This window comes from Ambystoma mexicanum, chromosome 6p, assembly GCF_040938575.1.
Source record: "Ambystoma mexicanum isolate Mex_15411 chromosome 6p, UKY_AmexF1_1, whole genome shotgun sequence".
Lineage (NCBI taxonomy): Eukaryota > Metazoa > Chordata > Amphibia > Caudata > Ambystomatidae > Ambystoma > Ambystoma mexicanum.
In genome coordinates this window covers 193,847,134-193,866,714 of record NC_090935.1, presented here as the reverse complement: position 1 = coordinate 193,866,714, position 19,581 = coordinate 193,847,134, and the positions used below count along the sequence as shown (strand labels likewise).

The window sequence follows — 19,581 nt, the reverse complement described above, 5'->3', positions numbered from 1 at the left end:
GGCGTATTCCCTCCTTTCCTCACCTTCCCCCAGAAGCTCACTGTCTCCAGAGCTCTGGTTCTCTCTAGGCTGGACTATTGCAACAACCTCTTTCTAAATCTACCTGCCTCTGCTCTCCAACTTCTACAATTCATCCAGAACAGGACTGCGAGACTTGTCCTTGGCCTCAGGCCCAGGAATTGTATCTCACCAGGACTGAAATCTCTGCACTGGCTCTTAGTGGCTGCGAGGATCGCGTTCAAAACTCTCTGAATTGCCCACAAGGCCTTCTGGGGCCTGGGGCCTCAATACCTTCAACTTTCTCTTCCTAAATATCTTCCCTCTCAAGCTCTTCACTCATCCGCCTCCAACTCAGTCCCAACTCCCTCAGGGTCAGTCGCTTCTCCAGGCAACGGGTTGGTGGAAGATCTCTTTCCTCAGATAGGGCCACCCTCTGGAACAGCCTTCCCGTCCGTATTTACTGTTATCCTATGTACTGCACTCCACCTCCCGCTTTTCCCCTCCCCAATCTCCCCTGAACTTATACGATCTCAATGTCACCTGGCCTAGTACAATCGCTGTCTCTGTCTTCCTTTTGATCCCCTCCTTTGCCTTTTTGAACCTTGAAACACTTGTGTATAGGCGCATTATAAATGCCATATCATATCACGATACGGGAGGAGCCAGGGACTAGTGGTGAATAGCTGTAATGTTATTTCTTATTACATATGTGCCCAAGAGTTTGTTATTTTTTCTTTTTTATCATGGGGGACAATGGATAGAGGAATCACCACTCACTGGCTTTAGGCAACCGTTGCATGAAAACTCTCCTTAAAAAGGACATGCGCTGTAGGACCGCTGAGGAAGCGCTTTTAAAGGGTCTCTGGTGTACTGGGTGAAGGCTGCCTGAGCCTCAATCTTGGATTATGCCAGCCCAAACCGCCAGGACAATAGGAGCTTATTCTTGGCTGGAGGTGCGTCAGGGGGCATTGGCCCCTCACCTGAGGAGGACTATGCTGGATATCCTCAGACTAGAGTGATTGACCCAGAAGCTGAGGATCCAGTGATAACGAAAGACTAGATGGAAGCGTAAGACAGACTGCAGATGTACACAATGAACATTATTGTTATCTCTTGAGGCGGGGGAGGTCAAATGGATGCAATGAGTATTGTGAGGGGACAGACCATGAGGGAATGTAAAGGGAAGGTGACTTCGAGGTGGGTTTGGTTGATTTGTGTAGGGTGCTATTTGTTTATATCTTTTGCAAACCAGCAATAAAGGATGTCTTGCTTTGTCCATTTCCAATAGGACTCCTGAGTCTTTTTTTAATTTTAATTTTACGTTCATAACGGTTTATACTTTCATAGCAGGTCATTCCTAACTGCTGGTGTGAGCAGGGATTAGTCTATAGCTCCAATAATGGAAACAAAAGAGACCCTTGTCCAGAATATATCTTTGAGGTTGTACTCTGTGATGTCCGTTATAGGGGGACCCCACCCAAGGACTTCTGAGAACTGTGAGAAACCTGTAGGTGTCTCACCAGTTAGTCCCCGGGATCTGTTATCCAGTTGGACAGGACACGGCCATCGCTATTGGATCCAGTTCCTGGGGGGCTTGAGGAGTGGAAGTGGGACACTGAAGGCTGAGACGCGGTATCCCCTTCCTTATGACACCTTTTCCCCCTCCTGCCCAGTAGGATACTTAGAAAATCTACCCCACCCCTTTTGCAACACAAAGACTTTCTCACAGTGAGAGCGACAACAGACTAATACCAGAGCCGTTTACCAGACATGTCCCAACACAAGGGTCAGGCAGAGTCAGGCAATTGCCGACAACTACACACACCTGACTGCCCTTTCCCTTCCCGACTGGGATAAATGGCAGAGCACAAGAGCACACTCTCAGCAAGGCAGAATGCACGAGGAAGACGCGATTCCAGGATGGCAGTTCAAATGGAGGAGAAAGGAGACGAAACGAAACGTGAAAGGATGTCAAGGAGGGAGTCAACCTTGCCCTTTCCAACCCAGACCTGCAAAGCCTCTGACAAAAAAAACATAAGACCGGGAATCGTAGCTGGCGAATGGTGTATCGCCAGCGGTACATGGAACCCTCCTTCACTGAGAGTCAGGATGGGGAGATGCAGTTTCCATAGTGGTACCTCCCTTGACTCCAGCTGCAAAAATAAATTCTGAGTTAAGCACAGCCGGTGAGTCAGAAGAACCTGATAGTGGGCCGGACTGTGTTAGGCTCAAGGTTGCAGTGGCAACATTCAGAAGATTAACATACAGAGTTCTTTTGTGAACAAACTTGGTACCAGTTATAGAGTGGTCCGGCGCCACTTGGGCGCTCATTCAAAGTTCTCTGGCTGGTACCCGACTCCTGAACAAAGAAAATATTGAGCTAAAAGAAATTAAAACTACAAGTACCAAGAGGCCTAGAGAAACCCGACGTGAAGTGTCAAGGTGGTCATACAAGGGTCAAGTCAAACCCCTTGTACAATCGAAAGTCCTTGACACCTTGTAGAAATTGTGAACTGTGGAAAGTGTGAACCCGACTGAGGGAATTGTGAAACTGTCGTTGCACACAGGTGAGGGGTACACTCTGCGAACTGTGATATTGTGAAGTGCACACTTGCCATAGAATAACAGAGTGACCCAGCAAGATGTTATCGCCCTTCAGAAGCCTCTGTGTAAATTGCCAAGTACTAAAAAGAGGCTAACGCTGAAAGAAGGACCAGAGCCCGGCTGAGGGGGAACCTAGGGTGAAGAATAATCACCCAACGTGAAGGTTACCAGAAGTAACTTTTGTTTTGTTGTTTTTTTGGCATTTCATGCCCTCTGAAACAAGAGGCTTTGCATGTGAAGAGACCTGGGCACAAAATGCCCTGATATAGAGAAAAGCAGCTGTAAGCCTGTGCCAGAGAAGCCCAGGAGAGGGCTGGGCTCAAGAATCCTGGCTTGTCCCGTGCTAAAAACATGGGGAAGCGATACCCTGGCCATAACCTCCTGACTTATCATTTTGTTAACACTTTCTTTCTTTTCTTGTGAACCATTATCCCAAGCTACTTTGTAGCATAGCGGTAAGGACCAGCAATAGTTTTTTTTTTGGTATAGGCCTTTTCTATTTGACTAGACTCTACTAGGACTGTATCCATGGGTGTAACTATAGGGGGGGGACAAGTCCCCCCACCCCCCAACTTTTGTGGCATGCCAAATTGTCCCCCCCCCATCTTTTGGCTGGGGCAGAGTAGGGCCAGGGGGCCACATTGCAGCCGCTACATCAATTAAGTAATTGGACAGCATGCGTTTTTTGAGGGAGAATGCCTTTATCAAAAGATGCAAAAAGTTACCATTTCACATTATCTTTTGTTATGATTAAGTCTTAAAAGACAGCCTACTAGCCATTCTTTATAATTTTGTGGAATTGCATTCTGGTATTTGTAGTTTTCGAGACGGGGTGAAAATGCCGCATTTGTACTCTTATTATTTGAATAAGGATTCCTATATTGTTGAAGTACTTTAATTATGATGTGTGTGCTTTTCAGGTCTGATTTATAAGTATTGCTGAAAGCCAAACGTCATGGTGAGGAGGATAAAGGATCAGAGGGAACATTTGCTGTATTGATTTACCAGGTTCATGGATGTTGGAAGAGAGGTTGCAGAGGCCAGCATGGAATAAAGGTTGTTTTCTCAGGTTTTCACCCACCACGATTTCAACCCACAAAACCACATGAAGGTGTCCTCAAAGCACACATCTTGCATTGGTATTTTGCTTTCCGTAGACTATTTCTATATAGATTTTTGGGTTAAAAGGTGCACAAGGACAATCTCCTCTAGCTGTTTTTTTCTCCGGGTATTGCGGATTCATTTTGTGAAAGACAATGTTCATTTCTATTTTGAATTTTCTTCTATTAGGAAAGGCCAGTTGAATTAAATTTGCGTATTTCACTCTTGGATACATTCAGTCCCTGTGCGTATGTTAATGAACCCCCACAATTTTTTTCTGGTCTTGACACCTATTGATGACATTTGAAGACTTGCGGAATTGCTTACTCCGACTGCCTTAGTACCTTTCGGGTAAATAGGCTTTGTTACGATTGCACTATCCTGCAGCAAAAGCACTTTGCCCTTTCTGGCCCAGGACCAATCCCTGCCCTTACTTCCTTGGAACGTGCAGTCACCTTAGGTATGTTTGGATTACTTACCAGTGATCTTCATTACTCTTTGCTCTTCCTCTTCGCAGATTTTTCTTTTGAGGTCCCCATCTCTACAAATGATTCAGCGCACTCGGTCGGCTACTCCAAAATAAGCCTCACTCCTGATATTGCTACAACCGTAATATTATCAGTGAAAATTTCGATATTGAGCGTCAGTTTATCTGATCCCTAGGGATATTAATGACAATTTTGTTGACATCAGTTTCTACGAGGGGACACACACCCATCATTTGACGCCCACGGCCTAGCAAAACCTATGGCTGGCCCTGACTGCGGGCTAACCCTGTTGTGAGGGGCTAACATTTAGAGACTTTGGGAGTCGCCGGGAGAGGGGCAAACTTTGTGGATGCATCTGCATATTCTAATGAAACTATTCTAGTCAGCTTAAATGTTAAAAGCTGTTGACTCTCTGTGTCAGAAACACATACTTAAGAACTTTGAGAAGGAGCTACCTGCTGTCTCCTATGTCCTGCCCACTCCCCTGACATGCAAGTACCAAGTCACTCATCATGATTTCAATTGCCTTAAAATGTATGCATACAAATTCAGGTGCTAACAATGAAATGCACTAAATTATTACTAATTGCCTGGCCTTTGTTAAAAGTGCCCCCCTGACCCCAAGCACTGATTGTCGCGTCCTATCCTGCTATGGCATTGTAGTTCAGCCAGGTCAAGCCAACGTAGCCCAACATTTCGGTTGTCAGGGTCAGGGGGGATACAGCATGGTCTGCTCAATGGTTGTGCACCACTGTTTGCATGTATTATTGTGTATGTAATGTACATATGAATGTTGTGGGAACACACTGCATTGCAATGAAGATGTTGGGTGTGAGTAGGTGAGTGTGTGCATGCATATGTCAATTGATTTTTGTGTCTGAATGAATGAAATAATGCATGGTTTGTTCCGGGTAGAATGAATTTTGTGAATGTTATTTTGTTGTGTCACTAGGTGGGTGGCAGGAAGGAATGAAGATGTGTGGGGGCCATTTTCAACATGATGGTTGGGGGCCCCCTGCTTAGAGCAAAAACAGCCTGAGGCACCTGTGGCATGCATAAAGTACAATGGTGACCAAGATAAGGTTAATAGCAGCCAATTATCTTGACTAAGTGACGCAATTTGCAACAACAGAGAGCCTTGTCTGCTCTTTTACAGTCTCTTTTTGGCTCTCACCAGGTACTTTGTCGGACAAATTCAGAAGCACTTCTCTTAAACAATTAGCTTTTTGAGGGTGTTATATTGGGTGATTTGTATGAACACAATCTGAGATCCAACTTAGATTGTCTCTTGTGGTATGTCAGGAAAAGTAGGCAAACCAATATTTTCATTTTTAAGGGATGTTTCCTGAAAACAATAGAAAAATGCCTAACTTTCCCTAGTCTAAGGGCTTCCCTACCTAACACAAGTAAACATTAGTGCTTAATCGTCTTGTCTAAAGTCCAAAATAAATCTGTCCTCTTATCCTAAATAACTGACGATTAGGAGAATGACTCTTTCTCAAGGGGTTGCTTTGCCAGCCAGTGTTTCTTTGTATATGATCTTCAAGAAGCTTCTTGCTATTTCCTGTACCAGTTTGTTAAGTTCTCTCAAGGGTTTTCTCCACATCCCTTTCTTTAGTTCTATTTGAGCTCTCAGGTTCCTCTCTCTAGGCGCACTGGCCACTGAATAGTTATTTACCCTGCTCCTCTCAATTATTGTTGGGAACTGTTCTTTTCTCTACCCCAGTTCTTCCAATGTTGTAGCTCCATGACTATCACAGATTATCCCTTGTGGCACCTTTGTCTTCCCTATGTACCCAGTGACCTATTTCACTCCTTTTATAAGCATTCCCTTCACTGCGCCCAAAAGCTTGAGTTCCTGAACAGTTGTCACTATTATTTGCACAATCACCGGGACGCGTATACTGCTTCCGTGTGATTTTCACGCTTCTTAATGGATTCACATTCACTGAGACGAGTAGGTTTACTCAAATGTTTATATTTGCTTCCATTATTATTAAATGGGATATTATTCTGCCTCTCTCGTGATATGTGCCTTGTCCCCCAGGTCTCCACCCCTCCCCGTTACCTGTAGTGTATTAGGGCTGTGTTACCGGGTCGGCACCCGCCTTTGGTGTTCCTCCGTGGTTCGTCAGAATGTTGTTTGCATTTGCTTCATCTCTTCCCTTCAACACACTTTGGTGTCCTTCTCCCAGTGTGGTCTTGGTGTGGAAAGGCGTTGTCATTCCTTTTCCTTCCCAGCCAATGGCAGGTAAGAACTTGTGTCCAGTTGTGGCTGGGGCACTTCCCAGCCACAGCTTTTCTTCTCTGTGCTTGTTTCTTGAATGTCCTTGCAGGGACGGTTATTTGTTTGGCAAGCTTTGTCGGGTGTACCTCTCGCACAGTGCAGCTCGGGCACTACTGGGCGTTAGGGAGTTTTACTAAAGTCCGCCTCTGATGGGACTAGAGAAGACTCACTCTTAGATGTACAGGGTACAAATTCAGATTTGGACTGAATTTACCAAAAGGTTTGGTAGCAATGGCTGAGCAGACAGGCTTAGTCTAGGAGGGAAGAGGGCTGAAGGTAGGAACAAAAAAAAACTCAGGGCACACCTATATTCAATGATACACCAAGTCTAGTATTATAAAAGAAAGTATTATAAAAGAAATATGTTATTTATTATAATTACTAAGGCACCTAACAATATTATAATGACATGTAAATGTATTGTCATGTATACAGTAAGACATTTAAACATTACTCAAGGGCATAGTAAACTTTGATGAGTACAGGTAAGTAGTCAGAGTAGTAAATCAGTTCTTGTAACCAACATTAAGTAACCCAACACAGATACTGTTAAGTACTTTTAAGCAGCCTATACTTTAAGAAGTCCACCCTATCTGGGCATAAGCGTGTCAGAAATAGCAGGTTACTTCTGTGTTGCTGATAACTAAAATGTTTGGTTAGAAGGTTGTTTCAAGGAGGTGCGATAGACCCCCTGAAGAATTGTAGATCAAAGGACCAGTGTCTTTAGGTCTGGGAGAACACAGTTGGGTTGTGCACCCCAATGTGTCTCAGAAAGCTCAGGATGAGTCTGATTCAACTCTGCAAGTCCCAAGAAAGAAGACAGGGCCACCTGTGGGTCCCCAGGTGAGGCGACAGCAGCTTCTGTGCAGATTCTTTGCCTGTAGGCTGAAGAAGGAAGTTTTGGTGGGAGCACAGTCGGCTTCTTTGGATGGGACACCCATCAGATGATCTTCACGATACTGGCTCGTTGGGACTCAACAAAGCCTTTGGTTCAGCGACAGTTGTTACATGGCAGAATTATTCGATTCTCGATCACAGACGTGGAAGGGGAGCCGTCTCCGAGTGGGAAAGAGACAATGCACAGCAAATTGGTCCAGGTCCCAGGTTAATGCAGCCTAGGACAGTTGGAGCCCTTAAAGGGAGAGCTAAAAAAACAGATTGTCTAAAGAATGTTTCGTCCCACCAGCCCAGGGGAAGAAGTCGTCTAGTCTGGATCTTCCATGTGGATCAGAAGAGGAGGCTGGAGCTCTTGTGGTCACTCGGCAATACATGGCGGTCGCGGGCAGTAGCTGCAGACGTCGTCCTTCCTCAGATTCTTTGTTCCATGGGTTAACTTTCTCTTGCTGCTCGTTGAGCCTCGCCTTTATGCAGGAAAAACAGCTGGAACATCCAATCACCATTCAAACCTTACATGCAAATCTGGGGGCTGGCTTGTCCAAAAGGACAGCCTGACAGCCAGTTCGAACTGGATCCAGGCAGCCAAACTGCAGGACAAAGACCAGAAGAGTTTTGGTCTCCTCCCCCACTTCCAGTCCTTTCAGACACTAGAGAGCCTTTGCGGGCTTTCGCAAGAAAACTTGCGACAAACCTCCACCACCCCGCTAGGGAGATGAAGGCTCAAGAAAAGACAAGTCATCAAGACTTGGCGAAAGAAGACAGGTGCCATTTTAGTACAATGGTGTAGTGAATCGTGTACCATGTGTCCCGTATCGCAGCTGCAAGAGCAGCCTGCGTATAAGTTTCACTAAAAATAGGGTGAAAATATCCACTGCCACCAGCCACACGGATGAAGTTGTCACTGTGACTAAAAAGTTACAGGAGAAGTGGGACAAGGAATACATTGTGTCCCTCAGCACTCCACATAAGGTGGGTTGTGGTGATTCCACAAAATAAAGGTTAGGCAGGATAAAAAGTATACCACTATCCTTAGGAACAGTAGCTTTCACAATGAAAATAAAAGGGTCACCTCAATGAGCTCCCAGCAATGCTGCACAGAAAGTGCTGTGTGCTGCAATAATAAATTGCAGATGCCTTAAAAGATGAGGAAAGCATTACTCCAAAAATATACAACCAAAAAGGTTGAAAAAGGTTCCCAGAGATAAAGTCAAAGACTGAGTGAGTATGGAAAAAGGGTTGCACTCACTGTGGATAACTAGTAAAAAATCCAAGAGTCCAGCAAAAAGTGCTGGGGGACTCACAAGTGGAGAGAATATTGCACAAAAAGTAAATTCTACCCAACACTGGGTTCCAGCTGCACACCTGCGTAGAGAACAGTGTTCTCTGCCGGTTACCAGCTTCCGTCCAGCTGGTAACCGGGAGCTGCGCCTCCCTTTTTATGATGTTGCTCTGGGGCTTTCCCAGTTTCCAGTAGCAGTCCTTTCTTTGTGTTGGAGTTAGGTTCAGTATAACTCCTTTGGGTTTCTTCATCCCAGTGTCTAGCAATTTTGTATTCTTTCTTACTCCTAGGTTTTAACTCGTCTCACTATCAGGCAAAATACTTACCTTCTGCAGAGGTGTCGCAATAGCAGATGTAGGAGGATTCTGTTATTTGTCTATTGCTATATCCTTAATCTGCTTCTGAGTATGATGGAAAGGGAGCTCCTCATCGGAACGTGAGTCCTTGTTCTCAGGAGGGGAGTCTCTCCGTGTGAGGTCCTCCTTAGCACCTCCCCTAGGGGGAATGTTGTCTAGCGGGTTCACATCCCTAGCCTCAAAATGAAAGGCTCCCTCCTGTGGTTAAGTGACTGAATCCCTAGATTTGTCACACTCTCCTTTAATGCTTTCGACATCATCGACTGACACGAGCCACAGCCAATTACTTTGTGATTAGATCTGAGACACCAGAGGCATACCTTGTGAGGCTTGTTCGGCAACATATTGGAGTCGCAATCCTCACATCGCTTGAAGCCAGAGGGGCTTTGTAGTTGAAATTCTGTCAAATTTATCAAGTATTTTAGGGTTATTTCTGAGGTGCAAAGTCGTTCTGATAAGCATGCTGAGCATGTGAAAAAAGGAAGTGAGTCACAAGGAATTGTGTGGACTACTTCTATCATGCTGAAGGTACTTCCAGCCCCAATTGTGAAAAGCGTAGAGGAACTTTGAAGCCAAAGCTGCATGGCACCCCCTGCTAGTGAACAGTTTCCAAAATCTGCTACCGCAGGAGGATATATCTAAGATGAGGATTCTGTGGGAGAACACACACTATTAGAAAAAGAGATAATGGGGAAATGCTTGACCACTGTACATGGCGGCTGTCATCTGAATGAGCTCTGCAGGGCCTGAGCGAACGGGAGACAGAGATAGGTAAAGAACGAATCTCGGATATCATAAACGCAAAGATTTGACAGTAAGGGAACCCACCGACTGGTGAAATCGGGAGGCAGAACAAAAAACAAGTCCTACATGTGTTGAGGACTATGTGTTCTGTGCAGGTCGTACAGGACCGCGAAGCACCAATTTCTAAAGCAAGAAGTAGCAGACCCATTGAGAAAGGGTAAGGGAAAACGAAAGCTCTGAAGGAACGAATAATCGTCAGGTGACGGCCGACATCTGAATACCATAACGTAGCTAGAGCCCTGCTTCACTGTGTGGCGGATGAGCTTTACAGCTTGCATCTTTTGCCTGGAGTTTGCAGTGCTCTACAGGTGGCATTTCCTGCATTCACGCACACAGAGTTTGCCAAACGGAAAACTAGACACGGGACACCCTATACACGATTGAGGTTCTGGTGCTTGGGCTATGCCCTGTGAAAAAGCTTTGACCCGAAGAGAGAATAGAGAAGAGTGGAAGTAGATCCCAGCTAGCGAGCTGTGGACCCTGCCAAGTAGAGTGAGGAACACCGGAGCCTGGATAGTGAAGGTCCTCAATCAGTATCCACAGAAGAACAATCAACGGCACATCCATAGCTGCCACATGAAGCACATTGGCCGTTGGCAATATGGAACTGGGGTGGAAACCAGGCTAAGCACCTTAGTGTGCAGAGATATCCAGGGGTGGAACAGATTAGGATGGAGGGGTAATGCCAGATGCAGCCCTAGAGATAAAGAGGGAAACAGTGCCATACCAGATGAGCTCTCTTCACACAACAGCAAACGGATACAAGAAACTCTCCATAAAACACCCTAAGGCATCATTGGTCTCCAAAGACAGTGCCCATAAGGGATACATATATTACATCTGTAATAGCTTGCTTTTCGGTCATGTGTTATTGTAACACGAAAATGTATAGTCATAGTGCTACTCAGCCATGCATTTTTTACCATTCAAATGGTCTCACACTTTTGTACTGAATCACTGAAACCATGTTGAAAAAGAATAAAGTTGACTCAAAAACTCTTGTGTGCTTTTTTGTGACCTTTAAAATTGTCTCCTGAATTGGGCTTGATTGTGTAAATTTTTCCAAACGTAAAAGGGTAAAATCTGCAGCCGTCTAATTTGATGCCTGATCTAGCTCATTCTCAGAAAATCGTCATCATGCAAGGAACAATACATGGCATTGATAGTGGCAGAACCTTGTCCATTTACCATTATATTGGCTTCTGATGTCTGATGTATTGTTTTGGTAGTTGATTTGAACACATCTAGGTTATAATTTGAGGGTATGGATAGCCTATATAATCAGTTCCTGAGGGACCAAAGTGTTAGGGATATAAATTGTTTGGGTGAAGACTCAAACCTCCCAGCTGGGACCGAAGATTGTTCCTCACTAAAAGTGGGAAGGATGGTACTCAACAAGGGTAACAGAATAGGGACGACACTCAAAGTTTTTTGCCGTTTATTGTGTGTGAGTGTAGCCTAAAAGCAGAGGTCTTCCATGTTTCTCGCAGGACCGCAGCCAGTACTCTCGTCCCACTGGTACCAAATCTATTAATACAACTTCTTCTTGCCTGCTGGACTTCTGGATAAAACATTCTGATTTTTGAGGGGAGGGTCCGCTGGTAAGGGAACTAAGTCTGCTTTACAAGCTCGAGGGCGGAGAAAGAGGCAGTGGTAGTAGAGCCAGTGGCATTAATTCCGATATTTTGTCATAGCAATGGCTATCACAAAGTGACTTTTTTTTCACATGCTGAACTTTTTATCTGGTGACCACACACTTGTCAATGGGATACGGCTTGGTAGGAGTACAAGTATGCTCGAGTATGTTGAGCCGATGCCCTTCTATAATGGAAAAAGCTTATTGGTGAGCCCAGCCACAATCAACCTCTCGCTAAAGGGGCATCTCACTGGAGAGTCAAAGGGTTATGGTACACAGAAGTGCATTTTCAAATGGGTGATGTGGATTGGAAAACACCCAGATGCTTGCTTGCCTGCCAAAATTCAAAGGAATAGGGGCTATTGTTGAGCCTCTAGTACAGGCCCAGGGCCCTCCATACAGAAGAGGAGAATTGGATAGTAGCACTAAAGGGGCGAAGTGTACCTACTGCAGATATTTTGTTCTAAATTATCAAAGTCCCTACTATACAATTGATCACACCAATAATATTAAAAAGTAAAGTCACACGTGAACCCATCATTGATCTTCTTTGTGATACCGTATATGATGTCAAGTTTGGCATCTCCAATGAGGTTATGAGCTATGCAATGGAGGCCTTGAGGGAGTGCCGGGTTGGGTACCTTCACTGGAGTTTTTTGCATTAACCATTTCAATTTAAGTTTGAAATAACACAAACACAAAGGTAGCATAAAAAGAAGGTTGGTAAACTAAGCAGAACATGTTCACCTCACAGCAATTATAAGATGCAATACAACTATAACCTACTCATTGGTGTACAACATCAACAATACATGCACCGTAAATCTTCTCTAAGGTTCTACAAATGCATTTCTTAGATCTACTAGAAAATGCAAATTTGGAGTCAGCTAAGGAAATTCATGATTTACTAACCTTAAATAATGTGGCAGTCTCAGGAAATATACCTTTGATTTTCACCTGCGGTTCTAGCGGTAGAGGGATTGGCTCCATGTCTGCTAAATTCATTTTTTCATTGTCTCCTAGTAGAGCCTGCAGCTTTTCATTCTATTGAAAAAGGCGGAAAAGCAATGACGCATAACAAGTATAAACTCATATTGGCAAACCAGATGGCTGAAACAATCAAATAATTTTTCTTCGCTGCAAAATGTTCAACAGCTGCGTAGGGATTCAAATTCTACATAAACCATACAAACGGCAGCATTGTCAGAAAAAAACATTTTCAGGCAGATAAAAGTAGGAAATGAAACCTACACACATTAAAGAAATTACTGTGCTTGGACATATATATGAAAACCAATGCGAGTAGTGACTCCATTGTTTTGGAGCTCAACATAACACCAAATCGGAAATCTAACCGACCGTTATCACTTTTTAGTGTCTTAAAGCTAGGAGTGTTTTTGTTTTTGTTTTAAGATGAGTATGTTTTAATAATACAAATATGCAAAATCAGAATCAAAACAGAACAAATACTAAGCTAAGCAAAAAACAGAACAAAACAAAATCAGGGTTGCGCAATCAGATATGGCAGAAGCGGCCAGTGTGAATCGAGGATCTGTCAAATAAAGACAAGACATTGCAAAGGGCACTTCATGTCAGCTAAAAGTGCCAAAGCATATGTGGCCTGATGGACAGTAGGGTATACCTTTCACTGAACTCATGCAGGGAAAGCCAAATAGAACTATGTGTAGACTATCAACCCTGGGAGGTGGCACACACTTTCTCCACCGCAACTATCTCCCAAACCCTCTAACACCAAATGGTGATCTGAGGCCCCTCTACCGCTGTCTAGTTTCTCGCCATAGCTAACAATAAGTGAGTGATTAGCCGAGCCCTTGTGACCCTCCAGGGTAGACGGATTCTATTGGTTTCCCCAGCAAGACAACTAAGGGTTTCACAGGTAACGACAACCATATGATGTCCTCTATCAAGGCAAGCACCTCCTCCCAGAAGCGCTTGGCCTTTTCACAATGCCACCATAGGTGGAGGAAATCGCCTCTCTGGATATAATTCCTGCAGAAATAGGGAGGGATTTATTTTATTGGGCATTTGTAAGGTGCTTTTACATCAATAAATTGTGTTTCAAAGGGAAGGGAACAACAGCAGGACAATGGGATATGATAACTGAGGAGCAAAAACAAAAAAGCGGTTCTACTAGGCCTTGTGAACATTCGAATCGTGCAAGAGCAGAGAGAGAGGAGTGGAAGGGAGGGGTCAGCAGGGAAGTGCTAGAGGTTCCACAGAGGGGGGGGAGAGTGCCAGAGAGCCGGTTGCAAAGGCAACAGGTAAGTGCCAAGGAGTGACTACTTGGTGGAAGAGGGGTCATCAGCCAATGCAGCAAGTGCAGGCCTGTGAGACATTGCAGGTAAGTGACGGGTAGGGCGGGTGTTGTGGGCAATTGGACAGAAGGCCAGGACCAAGGAGGACAAATACAGGCCCAGGCCACCAAACACAGCGATTGTGGGGTTTAGCACGAGAGGGGGAGAGGGAAGTAGGAGGAGAAGAGGAAAGTCTTGTGGTGCTTGCAAAACTTGTGGAGATCAGGCACAAGACGGGGAAAAAGGGGGAGGCTGTTCCAGAGGAGGGAGCTAGCTGTGGAAAGAGAGTATGGCCACCCGCTCCCTGCTTAGAGAAGCACTTGACAAGCAGAGAGATGGAGCCGAAAGAAGGATCGGAGAGATCTGGAAGAAGAGTATTTGGTGTGAGTAAGTTGCAGATAGCATGGTCCCTGGCCCCAGACAGCCTTATGGATGATGCAGAGGGATTTAAATTTGATCCTTGCAGCAACCGGGAGCCAGTGGAGAAATCTTAGGGCTGGAGAGATACGGTCCCTGGGTTTGAGGCCAAGGATAAGTCTTGCAGTCCTATTCTGGATTAGCTGGAGTGGCGAGAGAAGAAGGTTGATTAAGGAAGAGGATGTTACAATAGTCCAGCCTGGAGAGTACCCGAGCTCGGGAGACATTAAGCTTCTTAGGAAAAGTGGGGAAAGGGAAGATGCCTCTGACATAGTATAGTTGCAAATGGGCTTTTTCAGCAAGGTCCAGTAAGTAGGAAGGAAAGAGAGACAGGAGTCGAATATAACTCCTAGGTTTCTGGTTTCAGATATCCGAGAGGGGGAGCATCCATAGAGGGTGGCTAGAGTGGAGAGAGAAAAGAGGGAACAGGAGTTCAGTGAGGAAGAATCTCAGTCTTGCTGGCATTAAGACGAGATCATTGGAGGGGCACCAAGACTGGATGGCGGACAGGAAATCAGGAATTGCAGAGGAAGTCAGAAGAGATGCAGAGGGTAGTCTGAAGAAGAGTTGGGTATCATCTGCATAACACTGGGAGTGCAGGGATAAAGTGGAGATAAAGTGAGCAAGAGGGGCAAGATAGATGTTAAAGAGCCAAAGTGAACGGATAGAGCCCTGGGGAACACCACAAGTGGAGATGGAGGTGGGGGAGCAGAAAGAATTCAGCATACAGGATAACCTGGGAGGGACGGTCAGTGAGGAAGGAGGTCAGCCAGTCAGGTGCCCGCTCCGAGATAGAGAGGGTATCATGGAGCCGTTTTATGAGGATGGGTGACCATGTCAAAAGCAGAGGAAAGATTGAGTAGAATGAGAACAGCGGGTAAATTGGGGTTAGGAGATGCAACAGTTCTTCACAGGTGTTCAGAAGAGCACTTTCCGTGCCTCTGGAGGCTCGGAATCCAGATTGATGGTTGTACAGGCAACCAACAAGCTCAGTATGCTGTGTCAGTTGGGGGAAGACCAACTTCTCCAGAAGTTTCCCAAGGAAGGGAGTGAGCAAAATGGGGCAGTAGTTAGCCGGACACGAGGGATCGGCAGATTACTTTTTCAGGAGGGGTGCTCAAGGGAGTGCTGAGGGAAGAGGGTAAAGACCCAGTGGCAAGAGAGTGATTACAAAAATCAGCAAGTGCAGGGGAAAGGGAGCCAATATTGTCCTTAATAGTTTGTGAAGAATAGGGGGAGAGCCGTTTGGAAGAGACCTTCATAGAGCAGACAACTCTAGGGATCTCGTCCAATGTCATAGGGGAGAAATGATAAGTTATTCACAGTAGTGACTAACGTACTCTTAGTCCATAGTCCCCTTTCCTCCATACTGTATGGGCGTCCCTTCCTAGGGAGACAGAACCTTTTTCACCAGAAAAAAAACCTTCTTCCCCTTTAAATTAAGAGGCGCGTGGGGGTGCGGCCATGGGAGAATGCACTACCCTGACTCCGCCCTTTGCCGCCACACCTCAGTCCCCATAGACGCGTCGACAATATCTTAACATTGCCTAATGACACCAGTTTTATTAGGGGGGGACGATGGTGGGACGTATGGAGGAAAGGGGACTATGGACTAAGAGTACGCTAGTCACTACGGTGAGTAACTTAGAATTACTCTTAGCTGCGAGTACAGGCTTGTGCCAGAAAGGGCTAGATGCGGGGGTGCCTGAGATCCAGGGATGGAGCTGGGCAACTGTTGGGGAGGGCATTGTTGGGGAAGGAAAGGGAGGCGGGGGGTGGGAGGTTGGGCTGTTTGATGTGTTTTTTGTTATGGGGTGTATAAGTTGGAAAATGAGCCTATATAGAAGGGGAATATACTGGGATTCGGACTGCATTGGTGAGGGGTGGGGTGGGACTCTGATAGGCCATGGGGATCTTAAAGTAATCACCTGGAATGTTAGAGGGCTCAATAGCTATTTAAAGAGGAATAAGTTATGCTATACCTCCGCAGACAGAAGATGGACATAGCCCTGCTGCAGGAGACTCACCTGACGCAAGATAAGATGGAGATGATCGGGAAGAAATGGAGGGGAACTGCTGTGGGCTCACCATATTCCGCTTACGCTAGAGGAGTAATCATATGTGTGGCGCCACATGTCCCGTTTCAATTGTTACAGACGATAGTGGAAACGGACGGAAGGATGGTCATAATGAGGGGATCGGTGGAAAACAAGGAGATAAGTATTATAAATACGTACGCTCCAAATCAAAATACGGCGGCATATTTCAGAACTCTATGTGACAATCTTAGCATGTGTGTGGGGAGAGCAGTGATTTGGGGAGGAGACTTTAATTGTGTACTAAATCCCAAGGTGGATAGATCAGATGGGAAAATGGATAGACCCGCCCCAGCCGCCAAGGCATTGCAGACACTGCTGGATGATTTTGGGCATGGGGATGTATGGAGGTCACATCACCCCCAAGAGAGGCAATATTCACACTACTCCGCTCCTCAGCAACTACATACTAGGTTGGACTATTTTTTTGCCACGCAAGAGATAGTAGCAGAGATCACGCAGACAGAATATAAAGCGAAGGTCCTCTCGGACCATTCGCCATTAATCCTAAAATGGCAATATCGACCCCAGAGAGCGAGGATCCCGACTTGGCGCCTCAGGGCAGAGGCGCTGAAAGACCCTGTTTTTAGGGAAGACATGAGGGAGGAGATTATTAACTATTTTGACATCAACCCTGGCAGTGTGGACTCAGTAGGTATACTTTGGGAGGCCTTTAAAGTTGTGATGAGAGGGGTAGCCATAGCAAAGTCCAAAGGGTTGCAGGGTGGGATCCTGGCTGAGCTACAGGAAACGGAGGAAGAGTTAGAGAAGGCATTGAGGAGAGGAGATATTACCAGGGATGACACTGAATTAATACTCGGGCTACAACAGAAATGTGCGGGGTATTGGGAGAGGCTGTGTAACCTTAACTATAAAAAAATACGAGAGGCTGTGTAACCTTAACTATAAAAAAATAGATAGAGAGACAGCATGCGGGAGGGGATAAACCAGGAAGGATCTTGGCATGGCTATATAAGAGTGAGACCACCAGGCCTACGATCGGAACAATAATAAAGGAAGATGGGAACATGGTGGACACCCAAGAAGGGGTTAATCAGGAGTTTGCAGAGTATTACAGGTTATTATATGAAGATGGTGAGGAGAATAATCATACAGAGATAGCAAATACATTAGAGGACATAGGACTGCCGCAGATTAGTGCTGAGGAGCGAGAGGAGTTGGAAGAGGTGGTGAGGCAGTTGCCCACCTGCAAGGCCCCAGGGGCTGATGGACTCCTGAGTGAATTCTACAAGATATTTAAAGTAGAGGTGCTCCCCTCACTTTTGGAGATGCTGACTGAGGCATACAAGATTGGCAGATTGCCAGAGTCCCTCAGAGAAGCGATTATAATACCGCTCCCCAAACCCAATAAACCTGGACATAGATGTGGTTCATACAGACCTCTATCGATGCTGAATCAGGACAGTAAAATATTCACGGCCGTGTTAGCAAATAGACTAAGGAGGGTGATTGGTAAATTAATACATCCCGACCAGACAGGGTATGTTCCAAATAGGAACATATCCAACAATCTCAGGCGGCTCCATCGAGTTATTGAGCATGGAAACGAGAACAAAGACGAAGTGGCAATTGTGTCACTAGACGCAATAAAGGCCTTTGACTCGGTCAAGTGGCCGTGGCTGATGGCGGCCTTGGCTGGTTATGGTATAGGGGCTGGATACCTACGATGGGCAAACATTTTATATAGTGAGCCGTTGGCTAGAGTTAAAACAGGGGCAGTGATATCAGAAAGGTGGCAACTCCGTAGGGGTACAAGATAATGATGTCCATGGTCTCCTATGCTTTATATATTGGCCCTAGAACGCTTAGCGATATATCTGAGGCAGCAGTATGATATGATAGGCATTGCCGTGGGAGGGGAACAGCACTTAATTTCTCTATATGCGGATGATATGTTGTTGTACTTGCGGTACCCGGAAGAAAACCTCTGATACATCCTGGAGGTGATGGAGAAATATGCGGGGCTGTCTGGAATAGCTGTGAACCCCCAGAAATATTGCATGTTCCCATTGGGTAGATATAAAGGGATCCCATTAATACAGCTACTGGTATTACAGATACCATGGGAAGTTAGTACATTTCGATATCTTGGGATAGATATATATCATACGGTGGAGGAGGAGCATAAGCAAAATACAGAAGTAGCAATTAAGAAAATTGAAAATTGCATGAAGTTCTGGGTGAAGCTGCCTTTGGCAATGATGGGACGTGGTGCAATGTTAAAGATGGTGGTCCTACCCAGGCTCTTGCATTACTTTGGGAATATACCACACTGGATAGCGAAGACATTTTTTACGAGATTAGATGATATGTGTAGGGATTTCCTTTGGCATGGAACGCGAAATAGAGTGGCCCTCTCGAAATTACAAAATCCATATGAGAAAGGGGGGAGTAAAACTGCCTAATTACGAAGTTTATTATATAGCATGCCAGCTGCAGTATGTAGCTAAATGGCTCTCAGTTGTGGCAACCTCAGAGTCCAGGCTGTTCCGACAGGATTGTGCTCCGTTCCACTTAAAGGAAATTATGTGGCTGCCTAAGGCAGAAATGAAAAGGCGTCCAAAGGCGTAAGTAGTGGAGGAGCCAGACGCCACCATAGATACGATATATGACATAGCGGAAGGGGGACATGAGATCTCCAGAATATATGAGCTGATGATGTCCAAAGTGGGAAAAGAGGTAGTACAACTGAGACAGGATTGGGAGGCGGAAGTGGGAGTCCCGATGGGTGATGAGGTGTGGGAACGGGTCCAAGGGTATCATAAAAAGGTGTCTAGGAACACAAGACTGCACCAGCTGCAACTATATATTACACATAGAGCATATATGACACCTCAGAGGATAGCCAGATTCAAAAATGCAGGACGGCAGACATGCCCCTAATATGACAAGGAAAATGCTGGAATGGTACATATGTTTTGGTCATGTCCAATCATTGAGCGCTTCTGGGGTGAAGTGGTGCACAGACTAGAAGAGAAGGGTATCAAGATGGTGATATATACGGTGTGGGCTCGCTTGATAGGTGGGTTTCCTAGGCCACGCAAGTTTAAACATGTGAGCAAACTACAAGACTTGGCTTATGCACTTGCGAAGAGGAGAATTGCTATGGGGTGGAAGACATGCCACGGACCACGACTAGAAGTATGGTGCAAAGATTTAAAGAAATGGTCTGAAGCAGAAACCATGGTATGGCAAGAAACAAGCAGTGCTGGGTGGGTGGAAGAAACGGGAACCCTGATTGCCTGGAAATTACTAATAGCTGAGTTATTTGGGCCAATAC

The 19,581-nt window shown here is 45.5% G+C and overlaps 1 protein-coding gene across 2 annotated transcripts in view; it reads right to left on the bottom strand.

The window, feature by feature from the left end:
* The window catches only part of PIK3C3 (phosphatidylinositol 3-kinase catalytic subunit type 3), a 1,987,152-nt gene that overhangs the window by 787,266 nt on the left and 1,180,305 nt on the right, over positions 1 to 19,581 (bottom strand). For both annotated transcript variants that reach the window (XM_069626883.1, XM_069626882.1), the window contains exon 16: positions 12,365 to 12,496. In XM_069626883.1, coding sequence (XP_069482984.1) covers positions 12,365 to 12,496 — 132 coding nt within the window. The remainder of the gene's footprint in view (positions 1 to 12,364; positions 12,497 to 19,581) is intronic.